General features: G+C 41.6%; 1 protein-coding gene across 1 annotated transcript in view; it reads right to left on the minus strand.

Annotated features, from left to right (window-relative positions):
* The window catches only part of esama (endothelial cell adhesion molecule a), a 67,446-nt gene extending 50,955 nt beyond the window's left edge, over window positions 1-16,491 (minus strand). The window contains exon 1 of the mRNA XM_079356482.1: window positions 16,011-16,491. Coding sequence (XP_079212608.1) covers window positions 16,011-16,077 — 67 coding nt within the window. The 5' untranslated portion in view covers window positions 16,078-16,491. The remainder of the gene's footprint in view (window positions 1-16,010) is intronic.
* Window positions 16,492-23,541: the final 7,050 nt, after the last annotated feature.

Below are 23,541 nucleotides of genomic sequence, written 5' to 3' on the forward strand. Positions count from 1 at the left end.
GCAGGAGGGGCGCGGGAGAACAAAAACAAGGCTAAATCCAGCATCTTAAACTGAGGCCTTTTTTTTTTTGTGTATACTGCAGGATTTTGAACAACTTACAGGTTTAATAAAACGTACGTCTCCTCAACAGACCGTAAACGAAACGCACCTGAACAACGTCCGCTAAAAAGTGACGACAGGCTCACACTGATTGAACTCTGTCTGACAGGATCCCAGCAGAGAATGAAGAGCCAGATGCTTCCTGAAAGCACAAACAGTTATGACATCACTCTGACTCCACTGACAGAAATGAGAGTTTTAGCACGCCGACGAACAGCGGAGTTCTGTGCAGCGAGAAAAGTCCCCCCCGCGCCCCCCCCTTCTCTTTGTTCAGAAAGGTTCCAACCTGAAATGAAGAAGACCTCTGATGGAAACGTTCTGGTATTCTTCCTCAGTCTGCACCTCTTTTCTTTCCTGTGACGGCCATGTCAATCATGCTTTCAAAACATTATATCAGAGAGCAGATGATGACCTTCATTCTCGGATCGTTTTTGGAATAACGACAGACGTAACTTAAACATCTGTTGATTCATCATATAGAGTCCGGAGTTCTTTCAAGTGATTAACTGGCAAACGTCAACGTTGCAAAATCATTTCTTCACGAGAGCTGAACACAAGAGGAAGATTGAAACGTAAATCTCCTTCTCTCCTGTACGGTCCAGTGTGCTTCTCGTCGCTCTGAGAAAAGTAAAATAAATGGAGCTGTTTGAGGAGATAACTTTTCTATAAGGAGATATAATAAAGTCATTATGAAGGAACGAAACGGGAGCTTAAGGATTTATGCCCAAATCTTGTTTGTTTTTTAATTAAATGAAGGTATAATTAATTTTCACTGTGGAGTGGAGTGGTTTTGTGCCAAAAAAAAACATCTTAGGTATCCATTCACTGAATGTCTAAGTAAATATTACACAAAAAAATAACACTGGAGACATTTAAAAAGGTTTTGTCATATGGCGTCAACAGGTGTGTAAGAAAGGTCCAGGCTTAAAGATACAGGGCGTCAGCGTTACGCACCGAGGTGACGGAGGATACTGTTCACTGAAGGGTGACGGATACAAAAAGGAAATAACGTGATCAATAGCGTGGCCTGCTCTCCATCCTGGTGGGAGAGGATTTCAGATGGTGGATCTTCAGGACACCCTGGCTTATGCTAAATCAAAGCTCCACATTCATTAGTATCTGACACCATGATGCCATAGTCTGTGGACTATCTGGTGAATCATCTGAAGACAGCTCGACTCTATTAGAGCCATATCTCTTTAATGCTGCTTTGAAATGTGCTTAAATAAATCTACTGAATGAAACATAAAATGACCTCACTACATCAGACATGAACTAAATATGATGCTTCTCTGACAACAACGCAGCAGTCATTATGTCCTCCTTCTAACTTTAGATTCTGCTCCTGAATGGTCTGGATTGTTTGGACCACAATATGGTTCAAATATTCATGAAGCGCTTTAAAGGTCCCATATTCTGCTTTTAGGGGCTCTTTAGTGTTTTTCAGGTGTCTTATGCAGGATGATGCACATCTATGCTCATCTATTTGCAAAATGTCCAAGTCCGGAAACGAGACTTCTCCTATGTCCTCCTGTAGCAGTAGCAATAGATAGCCGCATGAAAGGCTCGGTCCCAAGCCCCCCCTCGTTGAAAACGGGTTTGTGACATCACAAGACAAAGATGTCACTGAACCAAGCCCGTTGGCTTGTTGTAGCAAGGACAAGCTCCCCTCAGACTGACTGTAACATTTCCAATATGGTAAAAGGGGCGGGACATATCTGAGAACAAACAACTGACCAATTGCGAGATAGCAGATCGGCCGACCAATCAGATCAGACTTGGCACACGTGGGACCTTTTTTTCTCTCTTTGAGGGGATTCAGAGCGTTAGAAATACAGAGATGAGAAAGCCTGCCCACAGCGGCAGCACATGAAAACACACTTTTTTTCAAACATTAGTGATTGTGAACGTACTTTAGTAGACACATAAATTAGATATATGAACCCCCAAAAAGAGCATAATATGGGACCTTTAAGACCCCCTTACATGGCCGTTTGGACCCCCCTCAGTTTGCAAGGCAAACAGAAAACCAACAGGTGTTGCAGCAATGAAACGGCAAACGGACTAGTTGAGCTCAAACTAAAAAGCCAAAAGTCATTTCTTTAATAAGCTCCATGAGCAGAAGCGTGCTCAAGCTAGGATAAATAATGTAGACGTTTTGGAAAGACGGAGAGAGGTTAGAGCGCAGGAAGATTTTGAGACTGATGCAGAGCTGATTAAACATGGAAGCCTCCTTATCATCTGTGCACATAGAGTGTAGAGAGGAGGAGGCAGACAGCCCTCTCCAGTGTTTTGAATTTTCACTGCAGTACCCATTTTAAACACCAGGTGTTAGAGCTACATAGTGCTCCTTTAAATTAGCTGGATCAACAGTACAGTCATTTATCATGTTGGCAGATGCTGACTCTCATCCTCTGTTTGGGAACACGGTGACAGGCGTATCCAATACAGATCTATTTAAGATGACTAACACACAGTGAAGATCATATTGAATGAAACATTATGCACAGAGCGCTCAGCCTGACGTTTATTAGCAAACCCAACATTTTCTGCATTTATGTGAAAATATTGATGGAGCATTTTCTTTATAACCACCTTTTTTTTCTGTGACTCTGGAATACAACGCTACTCTGTAAATTTGGTGATGGGAAGAACAATCCAGCATCAAGGACAAATGAATGTCATCGTGAAGGAGGGGCCGGATTGCCACAAAAGGGGCTTAAGAGATTTATGCTCAATCTTGAGTGCCATTTTATAATTTAATTCCTAAACAGTCTCCTTTAACTGTTTGCTCAACACTGAAATATTTATTTCATAAATGTTGGTTTTCATGTTTAAGCTAGTGTTTGGAACCACAACACGAATTGATTAATGAACGTCCTTTAACTTCACGTCCTTGCCAAACTTGTTCACACAAATCTTCCTTTAAAAAACAAAACAAAACACTAAATCAGAGTTTTTGAATGTGCTGTCAATGGAGACATTTCTACTGTGGTGTAACTGAATTGAAACTGAAAGGTCATTAAATTGGGATAGTTAGTGTATGAGAAGATCTTTGTGGGTGTGGATGTTGTATTGAGTAACAAAAAAAAAAAAAAAAAAAAAAATATCTGTCACCCACACCTTGTGGAGACGACTGAAGCTCACTCTGAAGATGAAGGATATTAACCGGGGTGAAGTTAACCAGGGGGGTATTTTCCCCTCTGTGCTGTCTGAAGGAACCAGCCTCTCTCTGTCTCTATAACAGCTCTCCTGCGCTCGTTCTGCCTCGCTGAGAACACCAACACAGCTCTGATGCCCTGCAGGCTTCGGCTTAATAGTGTGACTATAATGACTTTTTTTTTTTCTCCAGAGCTGCCTGCTTTACTGTCACCTCACACACTATTACTCCATCTGTTCTTTATTGAGACACTGTAATTAGACTTCTCCAAGTCAAAGATGTTCTTCTTTTGTACACAAGTGTCAGCTGCTGTCTTTAAGAGAAGAGTTTACTTTTCTCTGTGTGCATGCAAACACACCGTGTTAGTCAGATACAGATATGACCTCAAGCTGAGACGCTTTATGTTTATGACCCTGATCTTTACCCTTACAGATACATGTCAGTGTTGCGTTAGACATTGATAGGACAGTCTAAGATACATCAGTATGTGTGTTTACTGATACAGATATCCACCAAAACGTCTTTTTTTGCCACAATTATGCAGATATATTTTTTTTTAAATGAAGATACATATTTATTTCGAAGAAACTTCAGTGAAAATGTGCAACTTTTTGATCCAGTAGATGTCGACTGCTGTTTGGCCACGCCTCCTCCACACTGAAGCCTCAGCTCAGTGACACACCTCCGACCCCGCGTACTCGCGTTCACGCAAAGGACTCAAACGCAAGCTGTGGACAAACCTGTGGCCTGCATTGTTGTGTTAGCGCTCTTTAGTTAGCTTGTAGCTTCACGTTGCATTTATAAAGACACGGACAGTCATAACTCAGAGAGACAACTTGATATCTGCTTTATTTATGAACAATCATCCTTTAAGGACAGTCTGCTTATTGCATTGACAGACATTTGACTGATTAAATCCCTTCAGGGCTCATTGTCTGCTTGTAAATTGCAAGGTGGCCCAGAATGCACAGGGATTGGTCGAACCTGCGTGAATTGTTCAACATCGCGACACCCTGGAGGGACTGGTAATATATTAAAAGTGTCTTCAATTAGGTGTAATGAGATGTCTCTGATTAGTAATTATTTAAAGGTGCTAAGATTTGAGCTTTTGAAGTGTGTATTTTTGAGTTTGTAGAAGTGGAGAGGAGCATCCATCACACCAAATGTTTAATGTACAAGGGATGAAACAACACTTTCGGGTTTAGTCTCGGGTTGAGGCTATGGTCGTCAGAGGCCATGGGGTCAAATCCATCCTCAGCCCTTTAGCTGCATATCATCCCTCTACTCTCTCCTCCCAACACTTCCTGTTTCTATTCCACTGTCCTATCAAGTAAAGGCAAAAAAATCATGACAAGGAAATAAAAGTCTCTTCCAGTCGTAGCTCAGAAGTAGAGTTGGTCGTCTACGGGCTCCGGCATTGACATCTTGACGTGTCTTTTGGCAAAACACTCAACCACAAGTTGCTCCCAAAGGCTTAGCCATCTTAAAAGGTGCATGAATGTAGCATCCTCTCAGTGTGTGAATGTGCGTGACTGTGTGTATGTCATATATATGTTTAAAGTGCTTAGGGTGGTCAGAAGATTTGAACATTGCTCTACCAGTAGAGTCAATCAACAACTGAACATTCAGTTGTTGAATTCAGGAGAAAATAAAAAAACCAAGCAGCTGAGTTGAGGATGGAGAGCAGGAAGAGAACACACAAGCTGTTCCACTGAAGTACAATGTAATACGCCTGTTACTGAAACTGCTCTGGATGTATAAATAAGTGTGAGTCATGAGGGTCATATTTAGTGGCTTTAGTGGCCAGGATTATGTCAGTGTCCCTGAAGTCGTAAACGCATCAGCCTCTAACCCCCACACACTGCCCCCCCCCCCCCCCCCCCCCCCCCCCCCCCCCGACCATAAGTACCTCCAAGTAAGAATAATTTAACACAGCCTATCTTGTCTAAGCTCATGCCCTCAATTCCCGTCTGTCCACAGCTTTATTAACTTTTTTTTTTTTTTTGAAGGACAGGTCAGAAGGATGTGTGTTTGTTGACTTCTGCCTGCAACATCTGTCAGCAGCACCGGAAGCAGGCTGCGTTTGCTCACAGTCTCGGTCTCGTCGTCTTGACTTCAACACTGAAGCCTTCAGCAACACGAGGGCTCCTTTAAGTAACCCCCGTTTTAGCAACGCGTCTTCCCTGTGGGAGAAAAATCCACAGACCTCGACCCTTTCAAAAAGCAAGAACTGAACTGCTGTAAGTGAAATGGCTGTTAAAAAAAAAAAAAAAAAAGCAAATCCATTTTAAGCCTACTGCATGTGTCCAAACATCTCAAAGGGCAGATGTTTAGTAATCACGGTTACACCCAACCTACTGGAGGTGTCTGTGGACATTATCAAACAGAGCGGGGACTCTGTTGTAAGGACGAGAAAATGAAAGTCCTTTTAAACAAGACTGTCTGCTGATGTGACAAAGATTAAACTTAAAAAAAAAAAAACTTAAAACTTGAATGAACCAAATTATAAAAACAGTGAACAGATAAACGCCCAGAGGTAAAACAAAAAAACAAACAAAAAAAAAAAAACATAAGAAGTGTTTGTCAATGTCAAAATGTAAAAAAAGGATTGAGAGACTTTCACAAACAAAGAAACTGAATCTGATTCTCAAAGCACATCGAAAACTTGAAATGCTTCCCTCCAAACGGTGAGAAGAAAATATCTGCACACATCTGTGCTCTGATGCTGTCGGTGTGTTGGGGAGAAAGAGAGCATGATAACAAAGAGGATAAAAGACGCAAAGTACAGTTGAGAGAAGGCGTGGCCAAACTGCAGTTTGTTTTGGTTTCATGTTGGCGCTCAAGGCGACACCTACTGGATCAAAAAGTCGCAGCTGCTTCACAAAATCATATATCGACTCCATGAAATAAAGATATGAGAACATCTCTACTCAGCAGTTAGCATGTTGAGTCTTTTTGTTTGATCATTAAATAATTTGGCTTTTCTCATATCAGTAATATTTTTACATTTCTTCTGTTTCGATGGATGACCTTTTTTTTTTTTTTAACAAAGAAGCAGACGGGCAGCGTTATTTTACAGCTGCCAGGATTTCATGTGTGTCTGTATCCTGTGATTGTGATATTTCTATAAGTCAGCACAGTGGCTGTGCCGAGCACTACGTCACTAACCTATTATTAGTAATCATTAGTGGTTACTATTATTCTCAGAGCTGAGGCAGATGGGAAAAGAATTTTTTTTTTTTTTTTTGACATCAGCAGTCTGACGGCTGTGCACAGAGGGAGAACACCCAGCACAGCAGTCAGACTGGGAACCACCTGATAAGCCTGCTGTTGCTCTCGGAGCTGTAAATAGTCATTAACCAGAATACTGTCAGCGTCTGGATTCAGGAGAAACGCAGGAAACCCCGTATTAGAAGTCTGGTGTGCGGCTTACGCTGCAATCGTATATCGTGAGTGGCGTTCAGCGGCAGATGTCATTACGGAGACATGGCACAAGCCCTGCATCCATCATGATAATGTCTCTATAAATACACCATAAGACTGCTATTTATTTATACACATGAGGCTTGGCTGAGGGAAGTCGTTATTGTCTATGAAAGGAGGGAGGCAAACATCATGTGGGAATAACTCTGTTTATGTGGCCCACATGCCAAACAATACACAGAAGCACGTTTTACTGCTCGCCACAGATTTCTATCAGGAAATAAATCAACAGTCACATGTGTGGACTGCAGGCTGATAGAGAGAGGAAGGGAGGAGGAAGAGAGGGATGAAGTCAGGAAGTATGTGTGACTGTCACTTTAAGAGTCTGACGTTGGGAAAGTCGCCCAGTGCCTTTCTCATGACCCCTGAGGGGAGGCCGTCTTCCTTCTGGGTATATGGATGGAGATGGGACAGATCAGAGAAAGAAGCCAAAGAAGAAGAAGAAGAAAAAAAAGGGGACAACAACAACATCATGAGTGTCATAAACGCCTTGAAGTCACTTCTTCTCGCCGTCTGTGCTCGCCCCGTGAGGAAACAACATCACAAACTCCCATTTTCTTGCTTCAAAAAGTGACAACCAAACATCTCCAAGCAACAAGTTTCCAGTGCTGTTTTTCCTCCGCTGCTTTCCCACACTTTTCTGTCATGTCCAGACTATAAATATGGCTGCTTGTGTATATTTAAAAATAGGGTTGACTCAGTCGAATGTGGGGCAGGAGGAGAAACTTGTCAAACTTCGGGCAGTTCGCCTGAACATGGTCTTCAGAGGTCAGAGGAGACTTTAATATATGCAGCTAATACTGCACTGCTCCACATTCTTTAATCACTCATTAATCCTGTGAATGGGACTTTCATTCAGGTAAGATAATTAGATCAAGGTGTTAACATGACCCCCGGCTACATGGACTTTTTTAATTAAATTACGGCTGAAGTGTAAATGTTCGTGTCTGTGAACATTTCTTTTTGGAAATGTAATCGATGATATGATACAAAATATCTATAAAGCAGTGCAAAAAGACAAGAAAGAGACACTGAGTGACCTGACAGAGAAGCTACAAGACTACAGAGAGAGGCTGCACGATGATAGAGATGCATAATGAATAAGGTACACCATATGTGTCTACGAAGAAACACGAGGAACCTTAAAACGACGACAGCAGAAAGCTCAACTGCTACAACAACAACAAATAAAGACCCCCAACAATCTGAACATTGCAAAATAACTACAAGGGAAAACAAAAGGACAAAAGTGGCTCCACAGCGATGCACCAGTCTGATTTGGAGGGACTGTCGGAGTGTTCACAGAAACCACAGTTCAGTTTGACCCCCACTTTGTTTCGGGGTCTTGGCTCAGAACGAGTTCAGTTCAACAGGAAAAAAAAAAAATAAATAAAAAAAAAAAAGAACAAAAAGCCCTGGGTGCATTATTTGTAGTTCCTTTAAATTACTTAGAAATGTGTCAATTGTAGTTTTCTACTTGTGACACTTGGTGTGACCTTTAGTGGACTCAACATTTAAAAAAAATTGAATAACAATTTTTTTTTTTATAAATGGGACAAAATAAAACGTGTAAGAACATGTTTGCTATGATTTCAAAGCGTCTCTTCAATGACTGAATGGTGCTGTCTGGCCATGACGGTTCTGTTGGGACCCAAACTGTATCAGGGGGAATAATACTGAATAATACTGTCAGATGAAGCCCCCTTAGGGAGGTTTCCTACTGTCATTGCAACATGATGTGTCGTTGCTTTGGTTCAAATGTGTCAGGCCGTCTCGGGCCCCTGACTTGTGTGGGGCCCCAAGCAGTTGCCTGCCTTGCCTGTGGACGAGCAGCACGTCGGGTTAAGGGGAAAAAATATAAATAGGGTAACAGGCCTTTGAAAATTCAAAAAGGACTACAAAAGGACACAAAGGGACTACAAATATAAGATGAGCACAAAAGACCAGTAAAGATCTGAAGGGTTATCACAAGCGGACGACTAAGAGAAGCCACATGACGAAGGCTCCTTGTTTTTACTTTTCTGTAGCTTGTTAAACGTTGGACGGCTAAGTATGAGACACTGGAAGCTCGAGGATTAACAAACACAACGCAGTGTGATAGAAGATTTTGACAGTAGTCGGTTCACAAGGTCAGGGAGAAAAGAAGAAGCTGCAGTAATGTTTCAACTGTGTGTGACTCCTCCTGCCGTGTGTTTGGCCTGCTCTTTATCCATCACTGTGAGGGTTTAACCTATACTAATCTCCTTGCAGGTTCTTGTTGTGCCGGGCCATGTACAGAGCACCAGTGAGTGTAAATACACAGGATTACAAGAGGCTGACGATTGGACAGCAAACTGCCTCGGCCGGCGAGGAGAAACAGCACTGTTGTATTTCTGTGTCATTATGTATAGATAAATCCCTCAATCTCCTTCCTCAAATCAAAATTGCACCAGTTGCTAGGGACCCAGACATGAGGAGTGCGGCCTTCAAACTGCTCTAATCCCGGCTCAAAGTGGAAAGGGGCTTTGCCATCCATTTGGTATTATTCTAAGAAATAGGCAATTAGAGATAAGGCCCTGGTAGTAAGAAGGCAGGGCCGCCTTACACACGGCCCTCAGGGGATGTATAATATATTTTAGGATGAACAGTTGTCAGGGTAACAATGGGAGGTGAAACAGGAAATCAATGTGTCGTATATGGAGTGTGTCAGTGTGCCAGGCTGTGAGACATGTTGTGTTATAGGGAGGATTAGCACCCTAAGTGGCCCCGTGTTAAAATAATACATGAAGCTAAAAATACCGCGCTCATTCACTACTCCGTGCTCTCGCCTCCGACATCCCAGAGCAGCCTTTGAAGCTCACATGGGCTGACCTTGTTGAATAAGTAAAGTCCACTGTGAGACCCACCCGGAACAGAGATGACCATGTTCTTTACGCCGCATGGAGAGTCCGGATAGAAGAGTGACTGTACAACGGTGGATAAGACATGGCATCGTAGGTTGTTTGGTTGAGCAGGTGGCCTTTGATAAAGGCCGCCCGGCTTATCATGTGTGCTCATGTAAATGTGTTCACATCTGGCTGAAAAAACACAGCACAGGCTCATGTCAAAGTTTGAAGGGCGATGGCGGCGTCGAAAACGAGTCTTGGGAATTGGGGTTGTCTGGATTTCCGCTGAAGACGACCAGGGGAATTCAAACGCTCGAATCGTTCCAAGTCAACCGGTCTGGAGCCCAGGATCAACTCCCGGGAGTCGCTAGAGTTTGAACCCTCAACCTCAGTGAGCATCAATGCGAACAAACAACTTGATTTGAAAACAGGAAGACTTTTAAAACGCACAGATTGTTTTCATTTGGAAACTCAACTACCAGCCACCAGTACATAGTGTATTTGAAGGCACTGCAGCTGCACAGGTTGACACTCTGTCAGGGCCTGGTTCAAGACTTTTTGAAGTTTGTATGTACTCATTTGAATTAAGTGCATCTATTCTGTCAACTTAGCATTTTAACTATGTAATTGAACACATTTCAAACAACCATCTGCACACTGAACACTATGAGCTCTAGAGCCTGAATAGGGGATTTTAGTCCACCTGTGGCGAAGTAAAATAGCCTTTTTGGGGTGGAACCTGAGGTGAGAGATAAGATTTCCGGGTGGGGGGGTTACGCCCCTGCCCTATGTGTATGTGGCGTGGGTTATATAGTGTTTGGCTGCGCTGCTATTGTCGTCATAAGGAAGCGTCCAGTTTACGGTGGTCTCCTGGACTGACTGAAGCATGAGGTAATGTCACACTCTGCACCGAGGCTAAATGGCGAGGGTGCACACTGGTGCGAGGGAAGCTGGTTCTCCGTGCAGCGGCTGGATCAGTGAGTGTCTTTGTCCGTGTTATGGAGGATCATTGAATATAATTTGAAGTTTTCTATTTTGTGGTTTTAAGGGAGCGTCTCCAAACAACAAACGCTTACACAATGTTTTGGTTTTTTTTGTTTCTAATTATTCCACGCAATACGTTCACACAACAGAGATAAAGGACATTATGTCAGTTCGTGAAACAATGGGGAGGGATTTAGAAATGCCAACAACACATGAACCCTCAGTATGTCCATGTATAATAAGCCTTTCTCAGATATTAAAAGCCTAAATGAAGACAAACATGAACCCAAATCAGCAACAACAGATACAAGATGACATTTCATGTTTGAGTTTAAGAACAAAAACAAATTCATTCCAGCAATTAGAGGAACGAGCCTAATGAGGCACACTGCCTATTGAACCTGGACTAATGTGATCAAATTAGCTGATCCAAACACACAGCAGTTCATACAGTGTTAATGAGTTTATGAAACTACGCCACACATCATGCAGAGACAAAGAACAGAGGGAAGGACTGCACTTTAGTGGACTTTATCGTAACATGTTTGAGCTGCTGTGGTTTTAAACTATGTGTGTGTTTAATGTTCCTACCTGGACGTTATACGAAGAGAAGTCTGGAACTTTAGGCGTTTCATTATTGGTTTATTGTTTAAGGCTTATCACGGCCTGGTGTGAGTTTTATGTATGCTTTTACACATCTGTTAGGGGAGCTCCCTAAAAGACAACCACTGAAGAATCAGTTGCAACAACTTCAATAGTCAATGCAAGCGGCCTATTAACTTAAAAAAAAAACAATAATTAACCCAAGCAGGTGTCTTTGATGTCTGGTTTGTCTAACCAACAGTAAAACTCCGGATTGTCGATCATCCAAAATCGACAGATGAGCACCGTGTGTTCAAATCTTCTGTCTTCGTTCTGTTTCGAACCGTCTGTTACTGCAGCCTTCTCTTCTGCTCTGATTTCTCGCTGAAACACAAACTGGGCCCGCTCTTGTTTGTCGGAGGATGTTTGCTCACTTCCTGCTCTCGGCTCCATCGGGGGACTCGAGGAGCGCTCGGCTTTTCCTGTTGCCACTGGCTGCTATTCACCAACGCTTCCTCTCCCTGTTGTCAGGGCGGGCTCGGTGTTTTCAGGACACACCTGCGGGGCGATTGATGGCCAGTCAAACGCCGAGGTCAAGGTCCGCTGCTGCGCTCATATTGTTGTCCTGTTGGACATTGACACTGAATCACCACAGCTGTTAAAAGTCGAGATTAGTCACCTGAGGGCTTTACTCGCAATCAGTCCCTGACATGCCTTAAAGGTGTCTCAACCATAATATCATCTAGAGGTCTGTGTGGGAGCTTTTTTTTTTTCTGTCCAGGTACTGCCACTCCCTGGAGCAGAAGTGAGATTGCCTGTGTCAGCCCATGTGATTGTTTTGGCAACAGAGCTGAAGAGCACACACAGTCTGTGGACAGCCAAAAGCAAACTGAGGCAGAATGTGCAGCTCCCGTTTTGCTTTTATGTCTCACAGGCTGGAAGAGAGCGAGCAGGCTGTGCGAGGGAGCGAACACGCACTCACCTGAAGCAGATGGAGCTTCCGGACTTAAATGGATATCTCCTGTTTCTCTGTCAGAGATGAGCTTATCTGAATGTTCGAAGCTTTTCTGACCACCTTTAACTGAAAACGTCCTTATCGTTCGTGCTTGGAGTTCGGTGGAGACAAGGAGGACGGTGAAATTATATTTAAAATGAATGAGAGGGTGAAAAAAGGAATCTCTGAATGCTATTTTAAATGGATGATTTGGAGTCAAATCTGAATCATGCGCCTTGAATGTCGAGTCATGCAGTCTGATAGACGCTAAATTTTACTCCTCGCGCTGCACCCAAAGCACACATTTGTGAGCCGAGTCAGATTTAGCCGTTTAATGAGAAGATGTGACTCTTTTTTTCACTTCAGCTCCACAACACCCCCCAACATGAGTCAGAGGTTTTACCTGTGCGACGCACGTTTAGCAGAGTGTCTCTTAAGCCCTGCTGCCAGTCACACTTTAATGTTTCAATTCAGCTTCCTTTAAGTGTTTAAAGCGAAGTAACAATTGGTTCTACTAATAGAGAGAACGTTTTTTTCAGGAAGGCCGACCTTTCTAACAAACTTGCCAAAAAAATGAGATCATGCAAGTTCGACAGCGTGCGGATGTTTGACTCACTCTTCTATTCACCCATCTAATAAAATACACATGCAAAGTGTTTTCTATTTTTTAAAGACCCCATAGTATAATTATTTTCACCTTCCATGTTGTCAGTCTGGAAAAAAAAAACATTTGGAGAAGATTCGCAGCTTAAAACACTTAATTTTTCCTTTTTATATCTTTAACTAGCAACCATAAAGCTCATCGTTGCAGCCTCTGACTGAAACGGTTTGTTTCAGCTGCCGTCTCTTTAAGACCTCCCTCCGCACGTGTCCCCATTCTTCTGCACCACCAGCTCCCGTGACGCCTTCCAGAGGCAAAACACTGCAGGGCTGCCACTCCTACATACATGTACCTCATGAGCTGAAACGTTGACCCCCTTTAGTGTGGGCATCCCACATTCATTTATTTATTTATTCATTTATGAGATTTAAATGGGAAATAGCATAATAAGTCAACTTTGATAATGATTTTAAAGGTGTGAAGGGTTCAAGGTCAGCCAGGCTGCAGCTGCTCAGCTCCCTCCAGACGAATGGAGACACCGACTTACTGTCACCCTGATTTAAAACACTTCCAGCAGGCTACTTCTATACGCTTAAGTCCATTAACCACGATTTTTTTAAACCCTCAATCAACAGGATGAAGTGTTCTAGTCGGCTTATTTACTTACTAAGTTAGCAACAGCTGGGCTTTTAACTCCTGAAACATGAAGAACAGATTTTCATTCTGTGTGTTTCCACTTGCTGCACGATTTCATCGTTATCGATCTTTCACCATCAACACACTGCAAAACTCGGAATTTGTTGCATTAAAAAATACAATTATTTGATGTAACAAAGCAAAGACATCTCACTCTACATGTGTATTAGATAGTTGGAATGACTGTACTTAAATGTTGACATCATTATTAGTAAAGTTTCACTACTCGAATACGGGCGCTCAATTGTTTTTTTTCATTTAGGCTACAATAGTTGAACTCGAAAGTCAAGTGTGGGATTACTTTGACATGAAAGGAAAAGATTGTGTGCAGTTGAAGGTATGTGGTGTTAAACACGAATCGATGCTTAACCACAAGCACTTAAAGCACAAGGAGAAACCTGCGGAGACGGACCGCATCATTTGTCATCCCTGTTAGAAAACATCGTCGAGATGAAGCCAGCGGAGACCATCAACCTGTCGATAAGCAAAACAATGACAGGAGATAGTCTCCCATTGAGTCCCATGGAAGGAGAAGGCTTCCTTTGTACATGCCAGCATCACGGCCAAGGACAGCGAGGAGAGTGGAATGACTCGTGATTATCTCCCACAGAGTCATGTTACCATCTCTAATCAGAACTGGGATTTCAAGACAACGGTCCGTCCACGATGTATTATTTTAAATAATCACAATTTACCAGTAATCATGTACTTTTTTTTTTTACTAAAAAAAATAAGAGTACCCAAATAATAAAATGACTCAAAATCCCCATCTGTGTTGGGCCTGAGAATAACGTCAAGACTGTAGATGAAGTCAGGTGAAGCTAAAATATCAGCTACCCTCAGATTAGCAGTGAATAAAAAAAAGCTACTATGTGGGTTTAATCTGGGTTTGGAAAAAAGGTATTACTAAAACACTTGAAGAGCCGTCAGTCAAAGAAACTGTGATGAATAACTAACAGGCACTGTAATATTTCTTTATTTGTCTCACTTCGTATCATTATCGCAAACTGAACAAAGTAATCACACCTTACATATTTTTGTCACATGGTGCAGGTCAAGAGGAGTTAGTGGATATTCCAGCGGCTGGCGAAAACTTTTGAAATGATAAAGACGAAGGAAGTGTTTCCTCCAAAAGGCTGTGCTCCTTTAAACCAGCTGGTAGCCGCTCAGCTGTTGGCTCCTGTCACGACTGAGTGCTACGAATTACAAAGTGCCTCCACAATCTGACAGTAGTCAGTCCTGTTTCCTGTTGGGACGGAGGCTCGCACACAGGAGGCAGATATTCCTTCCGTACTTGGTCTGACTCCTTAAATGTGGAAGTGGCGTCATTATCTCGCCTCATGTTATTGACAACTTCATATTTAACGAAACGGCCGCATCCCTGCTTGTTATTTGTTTGTTTTCATCCTCATCCTTCAACTCAATTCCTTAAAGGAAACATCCAAACCATCCTGCACAACAGTTAGTTAGTTGTGTAAGACTGAGTGTTTTAAGAGGAAACTGCTTTATTGCGCGTTTTTACCTTTTTTTTTCAGAGGGTTTGATTGTTGCGAAGAGGTGGAGACCTTCCTAAATAACTCAACTCCAAGTGAATAAAAAATACACAATAAACTCTGAAGGCCATTTTGGACTTCATCTTGAAAGTTTACAGCTGCTGTGTTGTTGCTTCTCGATTAATCTGGCCTTTTCATTGCATTTTCAGATCAAGGGTGCAGAGGCTCACCTGACTAGAGGTGAATTGCAGTTTTCTCAGCTCGTTGACTTTTAGGGGGAAGACCTAAAAGGAAACTTCAAAACTTCTCTCAAGAAGCACCTCTAAGTGTCCAATGAAACACCATAATGTGTAAAAAATGATGCTCCCCTCAAGATCCCGCTGTTGAGATTTTTTACCTGAATTAATCATTTGAAACGTCTCACTCCTTATAAAAACATGCAGCTGCACAGTGGCCCAATTTTTCAAATCAAAAAGATGGCAGGAGGAAAAGTAGGCTGCCTGTACAGTACAGCTGTCAGTGGAAGTAGGAGTTAAATACATTGCTAGAGAGAGTCTGCTAATGTTGCTGCAGCCATAAAAGGATTATTCTTCCCTGGAAGACATAATCATGTGTAGCACACTTGTTTCACACTAACAGGTGTTTCAGCTTTAATTCCCACCTCTTCATCCTCTGGCACACATTCAGGAGAAGCCCCAGAAAAAAAAAGAGCCTTTTTCTCTAATTTCCTCATTAGTCATTAAGATGTGGTGGGAATTAGAGTTCCGTTTCATAATCAATCACGGAATAAGGGAGATATTTATAAAAGTAGGGCACAACATATGGGGAATGAATGCACTTTGTGTTGACAACAGGAGACAAGACAACAGCATGATGAAAATGTTTCTGTGGTGAATGTAGAGAACGAATGTCACCTTGGAGTCCATTAGAAGCCAACTTTTTGTATTGGTTTGGCCAGGTAAAATAAATGAAGTGTGCAGCCTATGTTATAGAGGGTCATAAATGCAAACCTCATGTGAAGAAACGCATACAGAAAGATGGTATTTAGACTCACCCGAGAGCCCCCACAGGAAGGTAAAACAGAGCAAAGTAAGTTTCCTCGAAGTGCTATAGACCTCCATGGTTGATGTTTCCACTTCTCAGCGTGTTAATGTCCTTGTTCTTGCTTTATATATGAGCTCAAAGTCGCCTCAGGCAAAGAAGGCTCTTCAAGTCTGTCAGGTGGTTTTCAGCAGCAGGCACGGGAGCCGGGGAAGGTAAGGGACACTTCAGGTGAGGAGATGTGGACGCCGTCTGATCCCGCAGCCACAGGAATCGCTCTTTTTTCCCCCCCCACTTTGCGGTCAAAGTGTTAATTATAGCAACAGATCCGTCGCTGGAAGTCCTCCGACACTCTTCTTCTCCGTCTCCTGTTAACGCTCTGCTGCGTTGCCCTTACCCAGACGGCCGCGGGAAGCCGACAAGTCCGCAACTTGTCATCCTGTCCTTTTTTTTCTGAGAGAGAGAGAGAGAGAGAGAGAGAGAGAGAGAGAGAGAGAGAGAGAGAGAGAGAGAGAGAGAGAGAGAGAGAGAGAGAGAGAGACTCTTTCAGCGAGAGTGTGCACGTAATAGCTTATTCTAGTACAAGTTCCGGTTACAGGCTTCATAATAAATCGCATTATTTACGTCAACCATTTTTCAAGAACTCTTGGAGTGAGCGTCTGCTCTTATTTTGATACCAGAGGTGATGACATCCGCTAAATCACTGCTAGTTTTTTTTTATAACTTGACTTGTACACCTGTGCTGGTTAATAGTGGTTTGTGCAGGTGCCTAAGTAAGACCATGACATAATCTATTTGGGATGAAAATCTGAATTAAATCCAGAACATGAAATGAGTAGATTAAGGGGAAATTGGGGACGTTTGTAACACTCTTTTTTTTTTAAATCTGAAAAGTAATTTAGACTAAACCACTCATTTTAAAATGTAATTTAAAGATGATAAAATATGTCATACTGTTCACATTATTTATATAGGCCTAATTTAGGGTTAGGGTTAGGAGATAGAAGCCCGTGGATAGACACAACATAAATACGAATGGATTCAACATGCCAGAAATAAAAACAAACACAATAAGAAATAATATATATATCATTTATGATATAGCTGTCATCAAGATTTATTTTTACAGGTTGGGGTTGGTGTTTTCCCTTAAGTCAGAAATCTAGGGGAGAAAGTGGGGAATGAAATACAGGGAAAGAGTCACAGGTTGGCTGATAACCCGGGCTGCCTACTTTGAGGACTGCAGCGTCTGTACGGAGGGGAGCGGACGACCGTATAGATCAATGTCCTATAGAGTCACTCTGCAAAATTTGGCAAATGCTGTTCAATATTTTATATTTTAGTGTTTGAAAGAAAAATGGAACATTTTTCCATCCTTCCTTTCATTTATTATTATTACCTCACATCCCATTTTAGGATGCAGGGGGCTACAGACATCCCAGCAGTCATTGTTCGAGAAGCAGTGTACTCCTTAACAGTCTGTTGCCAGTCAACCACAGTGCTGACAAAGAGACAACCATGCACACTTACACTCACACCTATAGCCTACAGGCAAATATGAGTCAAGTCTCTGGACTGCAGAAGGAGGTCTGAGCACCCGGAGCGAACCAACATATTTACAAGTAGAGCATGCAAACTCTACACGAAAAGATTCCCATGTGCAGCCAAGGTTTAAACCAGGGATCTGAGAGGTGAACCAACACAGCATTCAGAACTACTCACCATATTTACCCTCATAATTCAAGAAAAACGTGAAAGTGTGAATTATACTGAAACAATTATAATTTGTTTGTGAATGCAAGAGGAATATGTGATAAACATCATTGTAAATGTTTTCAATTTGAACTAGACTGACCTAAGATCAACACTCCCATCAACACTGTCTTTGAGTTGGTTTAAATGCCCCCTGATAACCTCCCTTTGCCTTTGAAATAAATACACGGAATCAAATCAACGTTAAATTCGAGGCAGGCATCCTCGTGTGCAACTTGCCAGTTTTCAAACACCCCGGCTAAAGCTTTTTCAACAATAAGCCTATTTCCAAACCCACACAACAAAGCTCCATCCTTCTCCCCAGCCTCCCTCTCAAATCTTCAGCTGCTGCTCTTTCATGTGTGAAGAGGTGTGGGTCTGAAAGCAGAAGCAGACTGGACTCAGCTTGACATGAATTCCCCAGGTGAGCTCACCCCCCTGATGTAGAAATATGGACTGACCTGTGCTCTGAGGTGCTCAGACCCCTTTGTTTCACTTTCTAAGGTTGCCCAGTTTCCAAAGCAACAGGGGTGAGGCTAATGCAGGAGGACTGCTCAATTATGAGAGGTGAACAAGGGTTATGCCTGTGATTAAATCTAAAGAAGCAGGGTTCCAGCCTTATGGGGATGGGATTTTGTTGTGTTGTTTGAAATTGCATCTGGCCCTCCAGCTGGAAGCAGCAGCATGCAGGGGGAAGCTGTCAAAACAGGCCTGTTTTTAGTTTGTGCAGGAATAATTTGAGCAGGGCACAGAGGCTAATACTGGATTTTGGACGAGATGGCTAATCCAAACAGACCAAAACAAAGTCTGCAAAAAATGATGAGCAAACCTGACACCTGGAGGACAAACAGACCACTCCTGCTAATTCCTTACATCTCATTACACATTCAGGATTTTTGTCTTCTTTTCTAATAAAAAAAAAAAAAAAATCAAAAGAAAAGAGGAAATTCAACAGAAAAAAGTGTGTGTGCCATGTTTCCCTCTAATCCTGCCACGTGTCAGTAGCTTGAGTATTTAGGATGGCAGCTACATTAGCATGAGCCCAGGAAAGAAGCAAGAAAATGACATGAAAAATTAAAAGGAGTAAAATTAGGAACATTCAATATTGAACAAAAACCAACTTGTCATACCCACATGTGGATATCCTGTTATAGTGAGAATAATGCTGAATCTACGTGACAAAAGTGTATCACACAAGCAATTTCATCTCCTTATATAAAACATCACGCTCTTACAGCATGAAGTATTGTCAGACAAGAAGGGGTTCTCAGGGGGCAAGACATGATGTCAAAAAGATGCTTGTGGGATCCAAGATGGCAGACGATGTGCCAGAGTCCATCATGGTAAAGACCGTTTTTCTTTTTGTCTTTTTATCAATGCCACACGTAATCAAAGAATCTATGAACAAACAGTGAGCATGAAAGGGTTTGAAACAACTTGAATGCGCGCAGAAAGATCAGCAGAAAGATGCACGCACAGAGATGTCACCTAAGTCACGGGATAAAAGCTTCATTACCCACGCTACATGATTGTTTTGGACTTTCGCTTGGTGCGTTCACACATCAGGTCACCTTTACTTCATGTGGAAAGGGGCTGACAGAGAAAAACTACATGAGGGTGAAGAGTGTTTACGTTTGTGTTCACTCGTGCAGGCCGTCTCGAACAACTTTGTGCATGTTTGAAAACACAAGCAAAAAAAAAGAGAGATAAACTAGAATATCTTCATCACAAAGAGACAACTTCAACAGCTTTGTCCTGAGCTGAGATTGGTATCACTAAATCTATTCTTCAAAAAACAAGATTAATCATTTCAGATTCATCATACCAGCCAATTCCTGCATTTATAAGTAAAACTGATTGGAAAGTGTTGACTGCTGCAGTCTTAATGATTTCTCTTGCACTCAACCATCAAGGTTGCTTAAGTATTATTCAGAGCATCATTATACTTGAGAGCCTCTGCAAGTTGGCTTTCTTGTTCTTTAACAAGTGTGCAGGATAGAGAAATGTACAAAATGCTCTGCAGACAGAGAGACATCTGTTCCAACACTGAACTCACATTGTGCATACGTTTTCCATCGTTTCCCGTCATCGTTATTGCTGTGCTGTGAGACACTCACCCGAGTTATCAACATTTAAAGGTTTTTTGGGGGTTTTTTTGCGGCTGGTTTTCTTGTTTTCATAGAAAGTTCTACACTGATGAACAGTGCTGCATTCCCATTCGTGGTGAACTTATAAGAAAGGTTTATGGTGCAGGAACACATGAATATGTATTTCACAGTGTTTGCTTTTTCAATTGGAGACAACTTAAGACCGGCTCTCCCTGCAGACTGCAGAGAAGTTTGAATGTGCTGAGGATTTCTGTGAATGCTTTGTTATTCATCAGACGCTCTATACTGTGCAGCTGGAGCTGAATAAAGACTCATTTTCATGCTCCACCTGAGTGACGGCATTGCTGTATTTTCTCTGATTGAACAAATACATGTCTTTGGACTGTCACTGCTCATAAACAACGTGGGGTGAATGAATCCTTTGATAAATGATAAGAATAAAGAGGACCAAAATGTGAGAATCTATTGTTTTCCTGATCAGATTATCTCAGATTATCGCCTGTGGGGTATGTCGACATAACCTTCATAGTATTATTGGCTTATGGTTGTCATCATCAGTGTCCTAGATATTTATCCTAGTACGTTTTAAAATCTGGATTTATCACATTTATATATGTCTTGTAGGATTTCTGGCTCTAGTTTTCACTAGATGTTTATTTTTTTTCGTTTTAATTTATACATCTGCACCTCAGGAAAATCTGTATAATGAAAATAACACAGATTTAATTCAGTGGACTCCTTCTCTCAGGCAGTAAAGAAAGTACTGGAGCTCACAAGTCACTTCAGGAAAATGTGTTTAGGTGTACAGGACTAACGTTAAGATGCACCTCAGAGTCAAAGAGTACAGTTAGAGAAAACGTGTAATACACTCCTACTCACAGCGAGACATCCCTCATTGGTTAATGAAAGTGGGAGGAAAGAAGGAGTTAACCGGTACTGTGACAGCACCCATGTGTAGCCCACATATTATCCAATCCCAAATTGAATAACATTTACAACATAAATGCTATTTAATAGAGGTGGAAAAAAACCAATGTGTGTAAAAACTGAAATTCAATGGTATGATTTAAACATTCACTGTGAACCAAAGCAAGCACGCTTATCAAATATACAAAAGCAGAGACATGATGAAATATTCATTTACATTGTTATGTGGAAGGTCAGCTATCGAGTCAGGAATATTCAGCTCCTGCTATGTTAATAAAATAGAGAGAAGCAAAATGTTGAATGAATCTTGAACTGCTTTAAACGTAACACAAGAGCAGTATGTAAACGTTCCTGTCGGTGTATTGTTTGAAAGGTAATTCAGATTACATAATTTACATAAGCAAAACTACATTTCTGTTGGGCAGTGGGCCCATCAGAGAATAAACCTTCATAGAGGCAAATAAGGTGGTGAACAAACACATCTGTTTATCATAAACCTTTTTTTATATATGGTGTTACATGTTTGTTTTTACTCTATCTGTTATGATACTGTTTTAAGATTTAGAAGAAAAAAACAGTACATTTGTTTTTGTTCCAAAGGACTGCTCTCTGAAAGGTCAGTGATTCTGTCTCTTCAGAACATCACAGACATGAACAGTGTCATGAGTGGCTTTTACTCCCTCAGAGGCTCCTTTGAATTATTACTCAGCTTCACATCCAATGTTATTTTGATTTATTTTATATATATTAAAGCTTTTTGAATACACATATTTAATTCCAAAGTGAAAGGCAATGGAAGCATTTCTACCCCTTATCGTTTGGGGATTTTTCAGTCAAAGCTCTCTGGGGCCATCTTGTGGCCAAATCGAGGAATTATGTCTTCAAAGTGTAAATAAACACTCTTTCAGATAATGCAACTACATCTCGGCATCATACAGAGTTCCACCCTTTTAAATGATCCATTTTATTCTACACAGAGTTAAAACACCCCCACAGATGTGCCCCTGTGTTGTTGTTCAGATTGGTGCTCTCCGCCTATTAAATGGTAAACTGACTTGAACTTGTAAGGCGCTTTTCTATACTTCTGAAAGTGCTTTTACACTGCATGTCACAGCCACCCTGACAGCAGAGGTTGCTGTGTAGTGAGACCATCAAAGGTAACTAATCCCCATTCATACACATTCAAACACTGCTGACAAAGCAGCAGGAACAACTTAAGGGTTAAGTGTCTTGCCCAAATAATAATCGGACATGTGGCTGCAGGAGATGGGTTCGAACCCTCAACCTTCCTGTTCGAGAGACGACCGACTCAACCAACTGAGCCACAGCCCCCCTATTGAGCAAACAAACACATAAAGTAAGTTTTAAGTATAATTATTGTAGTTTTCCTCCTTCAACTTCAATCAATCAATCAAACCTTTATATATTGTTGAAAGGATGTTCCCTTATTTCCAATTTCATCATGATACACCCCCCTACATTAAACATCAGAGGTCAGAACACAAGCTTTTACATCTTTCTCTCTGCCATTCTGTCTCTCTCTTTTTTTTAAGTCTGACTTTTTCATTTGATAGTTATTCAAATGAAAATGAAGTTTGTCTTTATTTGCATATGGAGCCGAGATTTTCAATTCAATAGAAATCAATGGCGGCGTAATTACACCTGCACTCACATATCAGATGTAGACACAATGTCACATTGACATTGAACTTTGAACAACAAAAACTAATCAGTTTCTCATTTCCAAGTGGAGGTTTGGGTCAATTTGACATCAAAGATATGACTGCTAAGATTTTTCTGAGACATTGCGTTCATAAACATGAGTAATAACAACAATATCTTGGATTAAAAAAAAAAAACAACAACATTATTCCTGTGTTCCAAATCGCTTACTGTGCTTTTAAAAACTGCAGGTTCCCTCACGAGTGATTGATACTTTACTTAATCTGTCACAGTCAGAAGCACATCAGTGTGTGCTCTCTCAGTGGCTCAGTTCACAACAAGTTTGACAAGTCAATTCAGAGGCGGAAGTAAATAAAAGCCTGGGCTAGTATTAGAAGTTATACGGCATGTTTTGATGGTGTACATTAATCAGTTATAGATAACATTTTGCAGTATGTTTTTTTACATGTTTGCATCTTAACATTTGTATTTTTCTGCATGAAAATAAAGAGGATCACTTAAGTTATGACAGGTCATTATGAGCTCGGCGTGAATATCTGACAGCAACCATGGAAATCTATCAAACGTCCAACCATCTAAACTCCTTTTTTTGTTATGTAATTTGTGTCAAACCCAGAGTAATCCCCTGCTGGAGCTACCAGAAAGTCAGCAGCTCCACAAAGTCTGATTCCTCCTCTATAGCAATGATTCCCAACTTCTGGGTCCAGACCCCATGCGGGTCAGCAGATCTTTAATGGGGGTCGCCAGAAGATTGTGGAAAAGAGAAAACATTACACTTTAAAATATGTATTCATGTGTTTTTGATGGAGGCTGTGATAGGCTGGCTGTGACCCCTCACTTGTTACTGCATAACTGCTGCGAGACGGACTGCTGACAGCCCGGCCTTTCCTTTTTCAGTCATGCCAGAAATAAAGCCATTAACTATAGATTATAAACTTTTCTGGGCTTTATAAATGTCATGAGAATCAACTTCATATGGCGCGGGGCGGGTAACAAAGTTTTTATTATTTTGGGTCGTGACTCAAAAAAGGTTGAGAACCACGGCTCTATGGTGCACAAAGGTCTTTGATTAGA

This window comes from Symphodus melops (genome assembly GCF_947650265.1).
Source record: "Symphodus melops genome assembly, chromosome: 11".
Lineage (NCBI taxonomy): Eukaryota > Metazoa > Chordata > Actinopteri > Labriformes > Labridae > Symphodus > Symphodus melops.